The sequence below is a fragment of the Melospiza melodia genome, chromosome 4, assembly GCF_035770615.1.
Source record: "Melospiza melodia melodia isolate bMelMel2 chromosome 4, bMelMel2.pri, whole genome shotgun sequence".
NCBI lineage: Eukaryota > Metazoa > Chordata > Aves > Passeriformes > Passerellidae > Melospiza > Melospiza melodia.
In genome coordinates, this window is record NC_086197.1 from 508,709 (window position 1) to 526,120 (window position 17,412).

Sequence of the window (17,412 nt, forward strand, 5' to 3'; positions counted from 1 at the left end):
TCGCCCCGGGGCCCCGAGCCCCAAAACAGCCACAGCGTGAGCCCCAGAGCATGCCCCGAGCCCCAAAGCACCCCCTGTGCCCCAAAACAGCCACAGCGTGTGCCCCAGAGCATGCCCCGAGCCCCAAAGCACCCCCTGTGCCCCAAAACAGCCACCCCATGTGCCCCAGAGCATGCCCCGAGCCCCAAAGCACCCCGTGTGCCCCAGAGCATCCCCCGAGCCCCAAAGCACCCCCTGTGCCCCAAAACAGACACAGCGTGTGCCCCAGAGCATCCCTGAGTCCCAAAGCACCCACTGTGTGCCCCAAACCAACCACCCCATGTGCCCAAAACCACCCCCGTGTGTGCCAAACCGTGCCCTGGGTACCCCAAACCACCCCTTTACGTGCCCCGAACAATCCCACGTGCCCCAAACCAATCCATGAATCCCAAACCGCCCCCCATGCCCCGACACAGCCACCCCACGTGCCCCAAACCACCCCTTCATGTGTCCCAAACTCTTCCACGTGCCCTAAACCATCCTGAGTCCCAAACCACCCCCTGTGTGCCCTAAAACAGCCACCCTATGTGCCCCAATCCACCCCCTCATATGACTGAAACTCTCCTATGTGCCCCAAACCATTCCTCATGCCCCAAACCAGCCTTCCCATGTGCCCCAAACACCCTTTCGTGTTGCCTCAAACCAGCCCATGTGTCCCAAGCCATCCCCCGAGTCCCAAATCTCCTCTTCACGTGCCCCAAACCACCCTGTGTGTGCCGCCCACAGCACCGTGCCAAGTGCAGAGGGACAAAGAAGGAGAACACCCCCCCAAGCCCCCCATGTGACTCTGCCAGGCCACCCTGTCCCTGTCCCCATGGGTGTCCCTCACCTCGTCGGGGGTGTCCCTGCTGTCGGGCTGGCTGGCGTTGGCACGCCGTGCCAGGCTCCCTGCCCCATCCCTGTCCCCATCCCTGTCCCCTGTGTCCCCATGGGTGTCCCCTGTGCCCCTCACCTCGTCGGGGGTGTCCCTGCTGTCGGGCTGGCTGGCGTTGGCACGCCGTGCCAGGCTCCCCGCGCGGATGTTGCTGAGGTTGATCTGCCGCTCCGGGGGCGGCCCACCACGGGGCTGGCCCCGCACGATGATGGCACAGCCCGACAGCACCTGCGGGGACAGTGGGGACACCGGGGTTAGTGGGGACAGCAGGGGTTAGAGGGGACAGCAGGAACTGTGGGATAACGGGGTCAGAGGGGACAGGGGGGCTCACAGGGGACAGTGGGGACAGCAGGGGACAGGGGGCAGCCCAGGGCACGGCAGGGGCAGCGGCGAAAGGACGGAGACACTGCACAGAAAGGTGACGTAGCATGGACACACACAATTCCAGGGACACAATTCCAGGGATGTGCCCTGCCTTGGCAGGGCTCCGGAACTCAGCATCACTGAGTGCCGTGGGCCTGGAGAGCCAGGAGCTGCCCCAGCTGGTCACAATCCACGTGCTGGGCTGATCCCCGGCAGGGCAGGGGGATCCTGTCCCTGTGCCCCTCAGGTGCTGCCCCAGCCCTGAGCTGGACAACATCAGAAGGACCTGGAGCTGCTGCAGAGAGCCCAGAGAGGCCCCGGAGCTGCTGCAGGGCTGGAGCCCCTCAGCTCCCAGGGAGCCAGGCCAGGAGAGATGGGAATGCCCAGCCTGGAGAGGAGAGGGATCCAGGGAGAGCTGAGAGCCCCTGGCAGGGCCTGCAGGGGGACTGGGGACAAGGCCTGCAGGGACAGCACCCAGGGAATGGCTCCCACTGCCAGAGGGCAGCCATGGGTGGCATCTTGGCAATGAGGAATTCCTGCCTGGGCTGGCATTGCCAGAGCAGCTGGGGCTGCCCCTGATCCCTGGCAGTGGCCCAGGGCCAGGCTGGGCACTGGGGCTGGAGCAGCCTGGGACAGTGGAGGTGTCCCTGCCATGGATGGGGTGGCACAGGAGGGGATTTGGGGTCCCTCAGAGCTCAGCACATGGGGTCACCTCCATGCACACAGAATCCGAAGGAGGATTTGGAAAATTGGGATTTTGCAGCGGGTGGATGAGCCCAGCTGGGCCATGTCCCACCACAGCTCTGGCTCTGCGAGCTCCGGGCTGGGCAGTGCCAGCCAATCCCCTCTGCCAGGGTTCCCTCACACCCCCAGGCGCATTCCCCAGGTCCTGCAGCAGGGCCGGGTTCCGGGCCAGCAGCCAGGCTGTGCTGGGATCTCCCTGTTCCCAACAGGATCTCTGGCCCAGCCTGGGGTCAGTTCCAGTGCCTGCTCGCAGGGATCCCAAACCCCTCCAGCTGTGTCCCATCACCAGAGTCAGCCCAGCAAAGGCTCAGTGCTCTGTGCTCAAGGCTTAGAGGTTCCATGGCTGTAATTAACCTTAATCTTTAATTGACAGGGCACGGGGATGCTAGAGCTGCTCTGCTCAATGCCCAGCACGAGCCGTGGATCCCGGGGTGGGCTCCTTGGTGGAGCTGCTCCGTGTCCCAGGGTCAGAGCAGGGCTTTGGGGGACATTCCAGCCCAGCTCCTGATACCAGTCCCTGCCCGTGGAGTGGCCACACGCCCATGTGGCTGTGGGGATCCCCCAGCAGATGGGGAACTGCTCCAGGGATGGCAATGGGATCAGGACACTGTGCCAGCAGCCAGGTGCCATTGTCCCACCCTGCCAGCAAGAGCCACCCCACAGCCCATCTGTCCCACTGAGGGCTCCATCAGGGAAATCTGGGCTCAAACCAGGCTTAAGCTGGAAACAGCACAGGCACAGGGGTGCACAGACCCAACTCGTGCTGCCAATGCAGGTCCAGGGCACCAGAGGAGACGGCACCAAAATCCCATGGGCACATCCAGAATCCAGGGCTGCCCCCGTGGGGCACAAAGGGTCAAAAATCCTGCCAAGAGTGGGAGCAAAGTTCCTGCTCCCCATCCCCATCCTGCTGCCAAACTCCTGCTCTCAAACCCCTCAGCCTCGCTGTGATTGCAGTGAGCTGCACCGTGATTGCAACAGGAAGGTGCAAAAAACCCCAAAAACCTCAAGGCTGTGACGGAGCCGCAGCAGAGCACGAGGCTGGCACCACAGAGAGCCAGGGACCCTCTGCCAGGGGGATTTTGGGCTGCCTGGGCTGGAAGGGAGCACAGAGCACACCCCAGGCTATGGGGCACAGGCACAGCTGCCTCCCAGCCAGCAGACCCCAAAATCCTCCCCAAAATCCTGCTGTGGATCCCCGTCCCCACAGATGGATCGGGCGGGCACAAGCAGCCAGGGGAGGGTTTCCTGAGCACCCCAAAAGCTGCAGGGTGGGCAGAGCCAGGGCAGGGTGGCAGCAGCAGATCCCCCATCACCAGTGACACACGGCACGGGGATGGTGCCAGAGCAGACCTGCAGTGTCCCCAAAGCCCCGGTGTCCCCAGACCCCCGGTGTCTGACCACAGACCCCCAGATATCACCCCCAGACTCAGCGTCCACCCCCAGACCCCCGGTGCCCATCCCAAACCTCTGGATCCATCCCTGGATCCCTGCCACGCGTCCCCAGCCTTGCAGGGTCCATCCCGCGGTGTCCCCAGCCCTGTCCCCAGCACGGCTCAGACTGCAGTGACAGCCGGGAGCGGGTCTCAGTCCGGAGGGAGGCGGGGGTGAAGGGGTCAGCAGAGACCCCCGGAGCCACCCGGACTCGGGCACGGCAATCGGGGGGTTCGGGGGCACGGCAGGGAACGGGCTGGGGCGGGGACAGGGCCGGGAGGGGACACGGGACGGGGACACGGGACGGGGACACAGAATAGGGACACGGGATGGGGACACGGGACAGGACCAGGAGGGGACACGGGATGGGGACACGGGACAGGGACACGGGACGGGAACACAGGACGGGGACATGGGACCGGGACACGGCGCCCGGCACTGAAGCCGACCTTCGCTCCCGCGGCCCCGCTGCCGGCACACGTGGGGCCCTGGCGCGGGGGACCGGGACCCTTCCCGGGGACCCCGGAGCGGCCCGGGGACCCCAAACCAGCGCTGTCCCGTGGGGACCCGACCGGGGCTCGGGGATCCCGCCCCGCCCCGCCCCGGGGATGCCCGGTAGGGGCGGCGAGCGGAGCACGTGCGGCACCCCCGCCCGGGACGGCCCCGCCGCCGGCGGCACCGCGAGGGCCGCTGCTCCGCCACCCTCGGGGCTCCGGGTCTCCGGCACCGGCAGCGGAGCGGGAGCAGCGGCTCCGGGACCCGGAACTCTCCCTGCCCAGCCCAGCAGCCGGGACGGCACCGGGAGCGCGCAGTGCCCGGTGCCGGGGCCTGGGGGACCGGCTGCAGGGGGATCCCAGGGTGCAGCGAGAGGCGCCGGGCAGCGGGCGGTAACGGATCAGCAACTGCCGCCCGACGGGGCCCGGGAGCACCGGACGGGCTGCACCGGGCACGGGGAGCCGGGCACCGCGCGGGGAGCGGACAGGCTCCCGGTTACCGGGAGGGGAGGCGGGCAGCGGAGCGGAGCCCCGGGCCCCGGAGGAGCCTGCGGGAGATGGGGGTCCCCGGTCGGCGAGCGGCGAGGCGCGGGGTCGGTGCGGGGAGCGGCGGGCACAGCCCTTACCATCTTGACGATGCCGCGCTGGACGACGGGCGGCGGCGCGGAGCCGCCCTGGCCGGGGTTGGCCGCGGAGGCCATGGCGGGGCCGGGCGTGCGGAGAGGCCGGGTCGGGCCGGGCCGGGCACGGGCGGCGGGAGCGCGGCGGGGCCCGGGGCGAGCGCGGAAGGGACCGCGGGGCGGGGCCTGAGCCGGGCAGGGGGGCGCGGCCTCCTGCGGCTCCGCCCCCCCCGCGCGGCCGGCGGCCAACGGGCGGCCGCTCCCGCCGCGCGCGCCGCCGCGCCTCGGCCAATGGCGACGCGCTGCCGGTGACGTCGGGCCCCGCGCGGCCACGCCCCAAGCCCGGCGCGCGGGTGGCGGGGCGGGACTTCCGGGGCGCGCGGCGCCAGGGACACGTCGGCAAAGGCCGCCGCGCGCACACGTGGCCTCGCGCCGCCACGGGGGCGGGGCCAAGGCGGGATACGCCCTTTTTCCGTCACAGATGGGCGGGGCTTGGTGGGGACACGCCTCTTTTCGTCGGCGGCGCGCGCCCAACCCCGGGGCCGGACCGAGATGGGTCTGGGGTCCCGGGGGTCGCCCTTGCGGCGACCCCCGGGACCCCAGACCCATCTCGGTCCGGCCCCCGGGGTTGGGGAGACCCCCAGACCCACCTCGGTCTGGCCCCGAGGTTGGGAGGGACCCCAGACCCATCTCGGTCCGGCCCCGGGGTTGGGGAGACCCCCAGACCCACCTCGGTCTGGCCCCGAGGGTTGGGAGGGACCCCAGACCATCTCGGTCCGGCCCCGGGGTTGGGGAGACCCCCAGACCCACCTCGGTCTGGCCCCGAGGTTGGGAGGGACCCCAGACCCATCTCGGTCCGGCCCCGGGGTAGGGTCCCGCTCCCGGACTTTGACGCACCGGCTGCGCCAGAGTGTCCCAGTCCATGAAGAATCCTCATCCCACCCTCTCCCCTACCCGCCACAACATTCCACCGCTTCTGACCTCCCTGCTCCAGCCCTTTGATGATAATTTATTGATTTACTGCTTTTCTCCCCGTTTTTCATACTTAGCCCCCTTTTTCGGGGCAGGAAATCTCTGCCCAAGAACCTGGAAAAGCAGCTCCATTATCCTGATCCGTGGAATTTCTGGGCCTGCCACATCACTGTCCCATCCTGCACCTGCATTCCACCAGTGATGATGGGCAGCACACCTACAAGCCCCCAAATTGCCTCTTTTAGCCCGAATCCTGTAATAATCATCATTTTGATGGAAAAGAAAGTGAAATTGTAGGTGGGAACGTGGGGATAAACTCCGTTTCTTGGTCGGCTGAGTCATCCGGGCTTTTAACTTCCACCCGTGCTTTCTGCAGGGGAAAACAATGGGATTTTCCAGGCATCCTGGTGCTCGGTGAGGAGCAGGGTGACCTTCTGCAGGGAGAAAGCCAGAAAGGTGCAAAAACAGCCTTGGACGTGCAGACAGGAGCGACAGAGGGAGGGAAAATCAGGGAATCCTGGGATGAGTTGGGTAGGAAAGGACCCCAGAGCCCCTCCAGTGCCACCCCTGCCATGGCAGGGACACCTCCCACTGCCCCAGGCTGCTCCAGCCCCAGTGTCCAGCCTGGCCTTGGGCACTGCAGGGATGGGGATGCTGAGTGGAGCCCCTGGGAGCTGCTCCTCGTCCCTCTGCCCTCCCAGCCCTCTGGAGCTGGCTCTGAGCTAGGATGAGGAGAGGGAACGCCAGGAACTGGGTGTGGAGCACTGGAACGGCCAGATCTTCTCTGGGCAGGGATGGGAATTCCCAAATCTGGTTATCCCAAATCTGGTTACCCCAGCACCCATCCCTGTGTGCAGCCTGGGAGAGCCCTGGGGATGCCCTGGGACCTGGTTCCCCTGAGCCACGGGCAGATGTTCCCTGTGGGATGGGGGCCCTGCTCCTGCCAGTGCCACTCAGGGAATGCAGGCACTGAGTTCCAGACAAAGCCCCAGCAATGAGCTGTGGTGCTTTGGCAGCTTTGCCTCACTGCAGAAATCTCCTGGGATGATGGCATTTCCCGTTCTGCTCCCTCTGTGTCCCTGTTCCCATTCCTGTTCCACTCCATGCCCCCATTTCATTCCCTTCCTGTCCCTGTTCCTGTGCCACTCCAGGTCCCTGTTCCACCTTCTCCGTGTCCCTGGTCCTGTGTCCCTCCATGTCCCTGTTCTATCCTATCCCTGTTCCTGTTCCCTTGTCCCTCCATGTCCCTGTTCCATCCCCTTCATTTCCCTGTTCCACCTTCTTCATTTCCCTGGCCCCATGTCCCTCCATGTCCCTGTTCCTCCCTGTTCCCATGTCCCTGTTCCCTTTTCCCCTCCATACCCCCGTTCCCATTCCCGTTTCCCTCCATGTCGCCGGTCTTGTGCGCCTCCCTGTCTCTGTTCCTGTGCCACTCTGTGTCCCTGTTCCTCCTTGTCCCTGTTCCCGTGCCCCTCCATGTCCCTCTTCCACTCTCTCCTGTCCCTGTTCTCATTCCCATTTCCCTCCATGTGTCCAGTCCTGTGTCCCTCTGTGCTGCTGTTCCAGTGTCCCCGTGTTCCTGTCCCCATATCCCTGTCCCTGTGTCCCTCCCTGCTCCCGTGTCCATGTCCCTGTGCCACTCTGTGTCACCACTCCCATGTCCTTCCTTGTCCCTGTTCCTGTGTCCATGCCTGTCCCTGTGCTACTCTGCGTCCCTCCCTGTCCCCATTCCCATGTCCATCCCTGTCCCTGCCTGTCCCCGTTCCCATGTCCTTCCCTGTCCCCGTGCCCCCTGTCCCATTCCCGGGCAGTGCTCCTGTCCCCCCTCTGGCGGAGCAGGTCCCCTCCCTCCTCCCAGCTCCTCACCCACCATCCCTGCAGGGTCCCTCTCTCCAGACCCCAGTCCCCAGCACACCCCGCTCCTGCTGCCAGCCTGCAATGGGGACAAGGACCCGCTGTCCCCGGGCTCAGCGCCCCCTCCCTGGAGGGACACCAGAGGGCAGAGACCCCCTGGGCACGGGCACTGGGATCGGGGACAGATCCTCTGGGCACTGGGATCGGGCAGAGTCGCTCTGGGCACGGGCACTGGGATCGGGGAGAGACCCCCTGCGCACTGGGATCGGGGACAGGACCCTCTGGGCACTGGGATCGGGGACAGACCCTCTGATCAGTGGGATCAGGGACAGACCCTCTGATCACTGGGATCGGGGACAGACCCTCTGGGCACGGTCACTGGGATCGGGGACAGACCCTCTGGGCACGGTCACTGGGATCGGGGACAGACCCCCTGATCACTGGGATTGGGGACAGACCCTCTGGGCACGGTCACTGGGATCGGGGACAGACCCTCTGATCAGTGGGATCAGGGACAGACCCTCTGATCACTGGGATCGGGGGACAGACCCTCTGGGCACGGTCACTGGGATCGGGGACAGGGCAGTGCAGAGGGCAGCGAGCCCCGAGCCCTGACCGAGCGGGGCAGCTCTGCCCGAGCACGGCCCGGGCTGCACGGGGCTCTCCCGGTCCCTCCCTCTGGAACAGCCCAGAGACACCAAGAGGGGATGGGGATGGAATGGAATGGGATGGAGATCGGATGGAAACGGGGAGGAATGTGGGGAATAGGATAGGGAAATGCAGATGGAGATGGTCTGGGAGTGGAGGAGGAGATCGGGTGGAGATCAAAGCAGAGATGGAGAGGAAGCAGAGGTGAAAGAGAGGGGGAACAAAAGGATACAAAGATGGAGATTATGACAAAATACAGATGGAGATGGAGACTAAGTCACAAATACAGAGGCAGAAATGAAGACGGAAAGAGAAATGAAGATGCAGATGAAAATGGGTATAAAAGTGAAGGTGATGGATCTGCTCAGCTGGATCCCTGTGCCCTGCAAACTCCCCGCAGAGCTGTGGGGACAGCTCCTCCTGCTGAGATGCTGCAGTGAGCGCCTTTCCCGGACACGCCCTCTTTTGGGGAGCCCTGTGCTCCCTCCAGAGCCCCCGGTGTCCCCAACACACCCCTGAGCCTGCCTGGGGACAGTGGGGACAGGGTTTTCTTTTTCCTTTCCTTTCCTTTCCTTTCCTTTCCTTTCCTTTCCTTTCCTTTCCTTTCCTTTCCTTTCCTTTCCTTTCCTTTCCTTTCCTTTCCTTTCCTTTCCTTTCCTTTCCTTTTCCTTTCCTTTCCTTTCCTTCCTTTCCTTTCCTTTCCTTTCCTTTCCTTTCCTTTCCTTTCCTTTCCTTTCCTTTCCTTTCCTTTCCCTTTCCCTTTCCTTTCCCTCTTTTTCTCTCTCTGGAGTTGCAGCAGGGACACTCGGGTCCCCGCCATCCCCCGCTGTGTGCTGACATTCCTGGCCCCCAGGGCAGAGGCACCGTGTGCCACCTGCTGCCCCATGTCCCCTCGCTATCCCTGGGCTGCTCGGCACCCTCAGAATCCCCGCAAAAGCTCTTCCCGGGGAGCAGGGCGAGGCCACAGGAGCACAAATGCCGCGGTGGGTCCTGGATCTTCCCTCCACCTCCCCAGAGCTCTGTCCCCACCTCTCCGTGTCCCCAGATCTGTCCCCACTGCTCCACCTCTGCCTTTGCACCTCCCCAAGCTCCCTGATTGCACCTCCACACCTCTCCACCTCTCCTTTTTCCTCTTTCCATCATTCCACGTCTTCACACCTTCACGTCTCCACCTTTCCATGTCTCCATAATTCTGCCTCCACCTCCCCATCTCTCCATTTTAGCATTTCTCCACTTCTGCCTTTTCCCTCTCAGTGTCCTTATGTCTCCATGTCTCCCCCTCTCCACACGGTCAGCTCTCCATGTCCCAACACCTATCCCCCATCTCCTCCTCTCCTCCTCTCCCTTTCACCACCTCTCCATCTGTCCCTGCACCTCTCCCGTGCCCTCCTCTCTCCCTCCGTCTCCTCCCGACTCCGTCCCTCCGGGTCTCCCCGCTCTCCCCGCTCCCTCCCCGCTCCCTCCCCGCCTTTTCCCGGCCCGCTTTCCGCTGCCCGCGGCCGCCGCCGCGCCCGGGACGCGCCAGGGACGCACGGCCCGGTGCCCACCGCCGCCGCCGCCTCCCCCGGGCCCGCGGGGCTGCCCCGGCTCCCCGGGCGGCTCCGGGGGCTCCTCCCGCCGCCGGGGCAGCGCGGGGCCGGCCCGGGAGCGGCGCGGGGCCGGCCGGGGCTGTGCGCACCGCAGCCCGGCGCGCCCGTTCCCAGCGCGCACGGCCCGGGGGCAGCCCCGCCGCTCCGGGGCCGGCCCCGAGCCCCCCGCGCCGCCCCCCGCCCGGGCCCGGGGGCTCGGGGACAGGCCCGGGCCCGGCGCCGCCGCCCCTCCGCCGAGCCCCGCGCCCCGCTCCCCCGCGGCCGCGTTGCGCACGGGGCCGGCCCGGCCCGGGGGCTCCGCCGGGGCTCCCCCACGGCCGGCGCGGAGCGGGGGGTCCCGGGCGGCCGGCGCCGAGCGGGGGGACCCGGCCCTGGGTGCGGGCGCTCCCCGCGCCGCCGGGAGCCCTCGCCCGGCCCCCGGGGTGCGGGACAGCCGGGGCGCCCCGGGGGCGGCGGGGGGGCGGCCGGCGGCTCCCCGGGGTCCGGGGCCGGGCCCGGGCCCCGCGGGGCCGTGGTTAATGTGTAATTCGGAGCATATGGTATTTTCCAAAGGCGGGCAGCAGCGCGGAGCCCGGGGGCCGGGGCCGGGGTGCAAATAACGCTGGATGACTCGCGGGGCCGGGCGCGGAGGGCCACGGTGATGGGCTCCTCGCTGGCTAATATTTGCTCTTCAAATATTTTACTTGAAAGGTTTACAACGTTGTTTTTTTTTTTAATCTTCCAAGAAGGGGCCATCTGTGCCGGCGCTCGCCTGGAGCACACCGGGGAGTCCCCGCCGGGGCCCAGCCGCCACCCCGGGGGCAGCCTTCTATTTGTTCAGCACCCAAAATAAATCAAATCGATGTAATAAAAGCGAAGGTGGATTTATGATTGAATCCCATATGTCCCTGTTTGCTTTGCGGGAGAACGCGGGAGCGAAACCCCTCGGGGGGCTCCGCCGGGGGATCCCCGGCGATGCTCCAGGACGCGGGGAAGCGGCGGGGCCGTGCTGTCCGCCGGCCGCAGGTGCTGAAACGCCGGCGCTCCGCCGGCACCGGCTCCGAGCCCAGCCCGGGGGGCCCCGAGCGCCCCCAGGTCCCGACGGACCCCCCGGGCCGGGCGTGCGCTGGGCGCGGTCACGTCGGGCCGCCCCTTCCTCCCCGTGCCGCTCTTCCTCCCGCGGTGACATCACGGCCCCGCTGAGCGCCCGCCCGGCCCCGGCCCCGGCCCCGGCCCCGGCCCCGGCCCCGGCCCCGCACGCTCCGCTCCGGCTGCCCCGAGGCTCCGCAGGTACCTCCTTGCGCCGCTGCGGCATCGCCGCTGTCCCGAGCGCCCTTCCCGGCGTGTGGAGCTGCAGGGACCGCTGCAGGAATCGGTGGGGATCGTGCTTGAACCTGGAGAGCTCGGGGGTCCCCCGGCTCTGGCCCGGGCTCGCTGCTCCCCCCCGCTGGCTCCGCACAGGGACCGAGCTCATCCCGGCCCCGGGGCCCCTCGGCACCATCCAAGGGACACCCGCAGCTCGGCTTTCCAGCGCTCCCAGCCTCCCCACGGGCTTTCCTGGGGCACAGAAATCCCTGTGCCACCTGCGGGCACAGCACGGCCAAGGCAGGAGCGCTGGGGGCTCGTGTCCCGTTCCTCCCTCCCACCTTCCCTCCTTCCCTCCCGGAGCAGCCTCCGCGCACGGCCCGGGGCCGATCCAGCCCTCTCCGAGCAGGGGCAGGCAGGATGCGCCTCGGCTTTGCGGGAAACCTGCGGGAAACCTGAGGGCTTGTGCCTATTGTTGGATTAATTTGGCTTTTCCCGAATTTCCGAGGGTCGGTGTTGCCAAACTCGCTCGGGCTGTGCGGTGGGATTTGGGGACTGTGGGGGTGCCGGGAGGGTTTTGGGGTGTTCCAGGTGAAACCGCGGGTGGACTGGGGGCTCTGGCGAGGCCGTGGGGGACCAGCAGCCGCCAGGCCCGGTGGCACCTCTGTGGCTGCGCTGCTGCCCAGGCAGGAGAGGCACCGAGGTCCCTGTGGGAATCCTGCCGGGAAATGCTACGGAGCCAGGCTGGGAGGGCTGGGGGTGTCCAGCATGGAGGCAGAAAGGCTCTGGGAGAGCTGAGAGCCCCTGGCAGGGCCTGCAGGGGCTCCAGGAGAGCTGCAGAGGGACTGGGGACAAGGCCTGCAGGGACAGCACCCAGGGAATGGCTCCCACTGCCAGAGGGCAGCCATGGGTGGCATCTTGGCAATGAGGAATTCCTGCCTGGGCTGGGAGGGTGGTGGGCGTGGGGATCCTCCATCTCCATTCCCCGTGGATCCCGGCACTCGGCTGGGCTGGGCTGGGCGTGGGGACCCCGCTGTGCCCCGTGGGGTGTCCGGGGAGCTCTGCAGGCGCTGGGACACGGCTCAGCCACGGCGGCCCCGCTCCGCCTCGGCAGCACCGGCAGCATCTGCCGAGCCTCTCCAGAGCCCTGTGACCTCTTTTCCGGCTCTTTAGCCGCTGTGCCTGCAGCACAAGGACTTCCCGAGTTGCCCCCAAGTGTTCCCATCCTCTCCTCCAGGATTCCTGCCCCTGTCCGTCCTCCTCGCAGCAGGGTCGTGGCTGAGCCCTGGACAGCGGCGCTGATTCATCCGGCCCCGCAGCACCCCCGTGTTCCACGGGGAACTCCCAGGTCCCCACAGCCCCTGAAGCCTCTCCACGATGCAACACCGAGGTGAGGAGCGCGGCGTGCCCGGCGGGACCCGGGGATGCGCCGTGCCGCCATTCCCAGCTCCGCCCGGCCGCCCGTTCACCCGCGGCTCCGCAGGGCCCTGCCGGCCCCGGGCACATCCAGCCCCGCAGCCTGTCACCCCCTGCCCTTCCCAAATTCTCCCCGTGCTCTTCCAGGGGGTGTTTTCCTGCTTCCCGGGGCCGGCGTCCCCATTCCCTGCCTGCACCCACACCCAGCACCGAGCCCCGCGTCCCTCCAGCCCCGGCTCCCCTTGCCCAGCCCCTGCAGCCCCCTCAGCTCCCCCTCAGCTCCCCCTGCCCAGCCCCTCCGGACCCCCTCATCACCCCTCTCTGTCCCCCTCCCCGGTGCCATCCTGGGGGGCCGGGAGGGCGAGACGGGCGGCCCCGCTGCCCCCAGCCCTGTTCCCCTCCCCAGGGCCCAGCGGGGTGAACCAGCTCGGGGGGCTTTTCCTGAACGGGCGCCCCCTCCCCACGTGCAAGAGGCAGAGAATCATCGCGCTGGCGGCGAGCGGCGCCCGCAGCTCCGACATCTCCCGCAGCCTCAAGGTGCGCCCGGCCGGGGCTGGGGGGGTCTCCCGCCCCTCCCAAATCCCCCCCGCGCTCAAGCTCTGCCCGCAGGTGTCCAACGGCTGCGTCAGCAAAATCCTGGGCCGCTACTACCGCACGGGGGCCGTGGGGCCCAAGGCGGCGGGGGGCAGCAAGCCCCGCACGGCCACCCCCGCCGTGGTGGCCAGGATCGCGCGGCTGAAGCTGGAGCAGCCCGGGCTCTTCGCCTGGCAGATCCGCCGGCAGCTGCACGCCGAGGGAATCTGCGCCGGCAGCGGCATCCCCAGCGTGAGTCCTGCCCGGGGCCCCGGGGCTGCGGGAATTCACCGGGAAACGGGCAGGAGAGGGGGTCCGACCCACGGCGGGGGGCGGGAGGTGGGAATGGGAGCGGGGGAGGGCTCGGGACAGTGGGAATGGGACAGGGAAGGGCTGGGGCTGTGGGAATGGGACAGGGAAGGGCTGGGGCTGTGGGAATGGTGCCCAGGGAAGGGCTGGGGCTGTGGGAATGGGACAGGGAAGGGCTGGGGGCAGTGGGAATGGGACAGGGAAGGGCTGGGGGCAGTGGGAATGGGACAGGGAAGGGCTGGGGGCAGTGGGAATGGGACAGGGAAGGGCTGGGGCTGTGGGAATGGTGCCCAGGGAAGGGCTGCGGGCAGTGGGAATGGGACAGGGAAGGGCTGGGGGCAGTGGGAGTGGGACAGGGAAGGGCTGGGGGCAGTGGGAATGGTGCACAGGGAAGGGCTGGGGCTGTGGGAATGGGACAGGGAAGGGCTGGGGGCAGTGGGAGTGGGACAGGGAAGGGCTGGGGGCAGTGGGAGTGGGACAGGGAAGGGCTGGGGGCAGTGGGAATGATGGATAGGGAAGGGCTGGGGCTGTGGGAATGGGACAGGGAAGGGCTGGGGACGGTGGGAATGGTGCACAGGGAAGGGCTGGGGGCAGTGGAGTGGAATACCCAGGAAGGGCTCAGTGTGATGGGAAGGGTTCGGGCCCATGGAAGGACTCGGGAATGGAAAGGATGCACAGGGAAGGGCTCGGTGCTTGGTGAGAAGCAGAGCTGGAGCGAGTGGGCAGGGGAAGGCCGATCGCTCCTTCCCAGCGGAATCAGAGCCCCGAGCGCCCCCCCCGAGCCCGGCTCCTCCTCGGGCCGCGGGACACCGCGGTGGCTCCGTGACAGGTGTCCCTGCCGGGCAGGGCGAGCTGCGCTCCCCAAGGACCGACCCACCCTGCCGGTGCCCCGCCGTGCCAATGGCACCCCGTTAGATTCTGTCTGTCCCCGGGGTTCCGGGGTCCTGGGCCGCAAACCGGGAGCAGACGGGCTGGGCCCCGGGCCGGAGAACCCCTGGCTCCGGAGAGCACCCCAGAGACAGCTCCAGCTCCATTCCCGTCCCCTCCCGGCACATCCCCTGTCCCCTGCCCAGGTCTCCTCCATCAACCGCGTGCTCAGGACCCTGCCCAGCGACCTCCGGCTGGCGGCCGAGCCCCAGGACCCGCGGGGTGAGCCTTGCCCCAGAGCCCGGAGCCCTCCTGCCCCTTCCTGGCCCCTCCGGGGAGCCCCAGCACCGGGTCCGCCCCAGCACCGGGTCCGGCCCAGCCGCTGTCCCTCTGTCCCCGCAGGGTCCCCTCCGGCCGCGCCCCCCGGCCCGCAGCCCCCGCAGGGCCCCGGGCACCGGAGCGGGGGCAGGAACCGCACCGTGTTCTCCAGGCAGCAGGCGGAGGCTCTGGAGGAAGGTGCGCTCCGAGCGGGGCTGTTCGGGGGGGCAGTGCCGCTTTCGGGATGGGGTCGTGCCATCGCTGCGGGGCCCCAAACCGCCCCAGACTACCCCAGAGCACCCCAAACCATCCCATACCCCACCAGACCACCCCAAACCACCCCAGAGCACCCCAAACCATACCATACCCCACCAGACCACCCCAAACCACCCCAGAGCACCCCAAACCATACCATACCCCACCAGACCACCCCAAACCACCCCAGAGCACCCCAAACCATACCATACCCCACCAGACCACCCCAAACCACCCCAGAGCACCCCAAACCATCCCATACCCCACCAGACCACCCCAAAGCACCCAGCGCACCCCACTCCGCTGGCCCCGCGGCCCGGCTGCAGTCACCCCCTGCCATGTCCCGCCCGGGTGCCGGGGTGGCTGTCCCGGCCCGGCCCCGCTCAGCCCGGTCCCCTTGCAGCGTTCCGGAGGGGACAGTACCCGGACAGCGCCACCCGCGAGCGCCTGGCCGCGGCCACCCGGCTGCCCGACAGCACCATCAGGGTAAGGGCGACCCGCCTGACCCGAGCGGGACCCGGGCACGTCCCGGTGCCCCGAGCAGCCCGGGGGGACCGCCGGGATCGGGGCTGCCAGCTCCGGGGGACAGGGAGCCCTCCCGCCCTCGGGGACACCTCCGAACCGTGTCACCGCTGCTGGCCACGGGGCTGGGACGGGCTCCGGAGGGCGGCAGTGACTGCCCGGGGCTGCGTTTGTCCTGGCTCAGGGGTCTCTCTCTGGCACACTCCATGGCACACTCCCTGGCACACTCCCTGGCACACCTGGCACACTCTCTGGCACACTCCCTGGCACACTCCATGGCACATTCCATGGCACATTCCATAGCACACCTGGCACACTCCCTGGCACACCTGGCACAATCCTTGACACATTCCCTGGTACACTCCATGGCGCACACTCCCTGGCACAGCTGGCACACTGCATGGCACAGTCCCTGGTACACTCCATGGCACACTCCCTGGTACACTCCATGGCATACCTGGCACACTCCCTGGCACACTCCATGGCGCACGCTCCCTGGCACTCCCTGGCACATTTCATGGCACACTCCCTGGCACACACTCCTCACACGTTCCTCCCAGCAGCTCCAGATCCACATCTCTGGGTGCCCGGCAGCCCCTTCCCTTCTGATGCCCAGAATCAAACCCATTCCTCTGCCCGTGCCCCAGCGCATGCCTGGGACCAGGACACGGGCATTCCTTTGCCCATGTCAGGGATCGAGCTCCGTTCTGTGCCCGTGTCCCTCCCGTGTCCCCGCTCGCTCCCGGGCAGTGACGAGCCCGTGTCCCGGGGCTCAGAGCTGTGCCAGGGGCCTGGGACGGGCAGGGGCCGCAGCCTCAGCTCCCGCCCCTGCCCAGGTCTGGTTCTCGAACCGCCGAGCCAAGTGGCGACGGGAGAGCAAGCGGCAGCTGGAGACGGGCGGCGCAGGTGACAGCGCGGGGACCGAGGGGACGGGACGTGGGACACAGGGCCGCCCCTGGCTGGGAGCGCGGCTGGCATTTGGCCCTGGGACCCCGGGGCTGCTTCCCAGAGCCCCGCTGGGAGCTGGGGAAGGGACGCGGCCGCTCCCCGTGCGCCCCCGGGAGCCGGGCCAGGGCATTGTCCGAGGCAGGGCATTGTCTGACCCAGGACACTGTCCGGGCCAGGGCACTGTCCGAGCCAGGACACTGTCCGGGCCAGGGCACTGTCCGAGCCAGAGCACTGTCCGAGCCAGGGCACTGTCCGGGCCAGGGCACTGTCCGAGCCAGAGCACTGTCCGAGCCAGGGCACTGTCCGAGCCAGGGCATTGTCCGAGCCAGGGCACTGTCCGGGCCAGGGCATTGTCTGAGCCAGGGCATTGTCCGAGCCAGGGCACTGTCCGAGCCAGGGCATTGTCCGAGCCAGGGCACTGTCCGAGCCAGGGCACTGTCCGAGCCAGGGCATTGTGTGACCCAGGGCACTGTCCGAGCCAGAGCACTGTCCGAGCCAGAGCACTGTCCCAGCCCGGACATTGTTTGACGCAGGACACTGTCCGACCCAGGGCACTGTCCGACCCAGGGCACTGTCCGACCCAGGGCACTGTCCGGGCCAGAGCACTGTCCGGGCCAGGGCACTGTCCGAGCCAGGGCACTGTCCCAGCCCGGACATTGTCTGACCCAGGACACTGTCCGAGCCCGGCCATTGTGCCCGCCCGTGCCCACGCAGGCTCCTGGTGCGAGTGGATCCCGCCCGCTGTCGGTCCCGCCGCCGCCGCCGCCGCACGGGTAGGACATGGCCGCTCCCGGGTGCTGGGGACGCCCCAACCGGCCCGAGCACCCTCTGGAGCTCCCGGTGCCCTCGGGGTGAGCCGGTGCCGGAGCAGCCCTGTGACACGGCGCTGTCCCGTCCCCACGCAGCCCCTCCCGGACCCCCCCGCGGGCTCGGCGCAGCCCCTGCACGGCCTCGCCCCCCAGCCGCGCCCCCCGGCCCCGCTGCACCTCTGCGCCTCCGGGCCCTGCGCCTGGGACGACGCTTGCTGCGGTACGAGGGGCCGGCGCCGGGGGTGCCGCTGCTGGGGGTGCCCTGGGTGTCCCCTGCCGTGGCCCGGCCGTGCCTGAGCCCCGTGTCCATCCCGCAGGTCTGGCTCCCGGCGGGACCCCCGCTCCAGCGCCCTGGCAGCCCCTGGAGAGCGCCCGCTTCGCCCTGCTGCCCGTCGGGCTGCCCCCGCTGCCAGCCTGGGGCCTGGAGCCCCGCTGAGCCCCCGCTGAGCCCCCGCTGCCCCCCGAGCTGTCCCGGCACCC

General features: G+C 68.3%; 2 protein-coding genes across 2 annotated transcripts in view; one reads left to right on the top strand and one right to left on the bottom strand.

Moving 5' to 3' along the window:
- LOC134417892 (staphylococcal nuclease domain-containing protein 1-like) overlaps positions 1-4,656 on the bottom strand; it is a 7,839-nt gene extending 3,183 nt beyond the window's left edge. The window contains exons 1-2 of the mRNA XM_063155763.1: positions 4,575-4,656; positions 985-1,141 (exon numbers count right to left, since the gene is read on the bottom strand). Coding sequence (XP_063011833.1) covers positions 985-1,141; positions 4,575-4,649 — 232 coding nt within the window. The 5' untranslated portion in view covers positions 4,650-4,656. The remainder of the gene's footprint in view (positions 1-984; positions 1,142-4,574) is intronic.
- A 5,929-nt stretch (positions 4,657-10,585) lies between these two features.
- On the top strand, positions 10,586-17,368 carry PAX4 (paired box 4). The gene is made up of 10 exons (XM_063155764.1): positions 10,586-10,745; positions 12,738-12,868; positions 12,941-13,156; positions 14,287-14,362; positions 14,483-14,596; positions 15,057-15,139; positions 16,012-16,081; positions 16,838-16,896; positions 17,029-17,152; positions 17,250-17,368. Exons 1-10 carry the CDS (start codon positions 10,586-10,588, stop codon positions 17,366-17,368), a joined length of 1,152 nt encoding a protein of 383 aa, XP_063011834.1.
- The last annotated feature ends 44 nt before the right edge of the window (positions 17,369-17,412 follow it).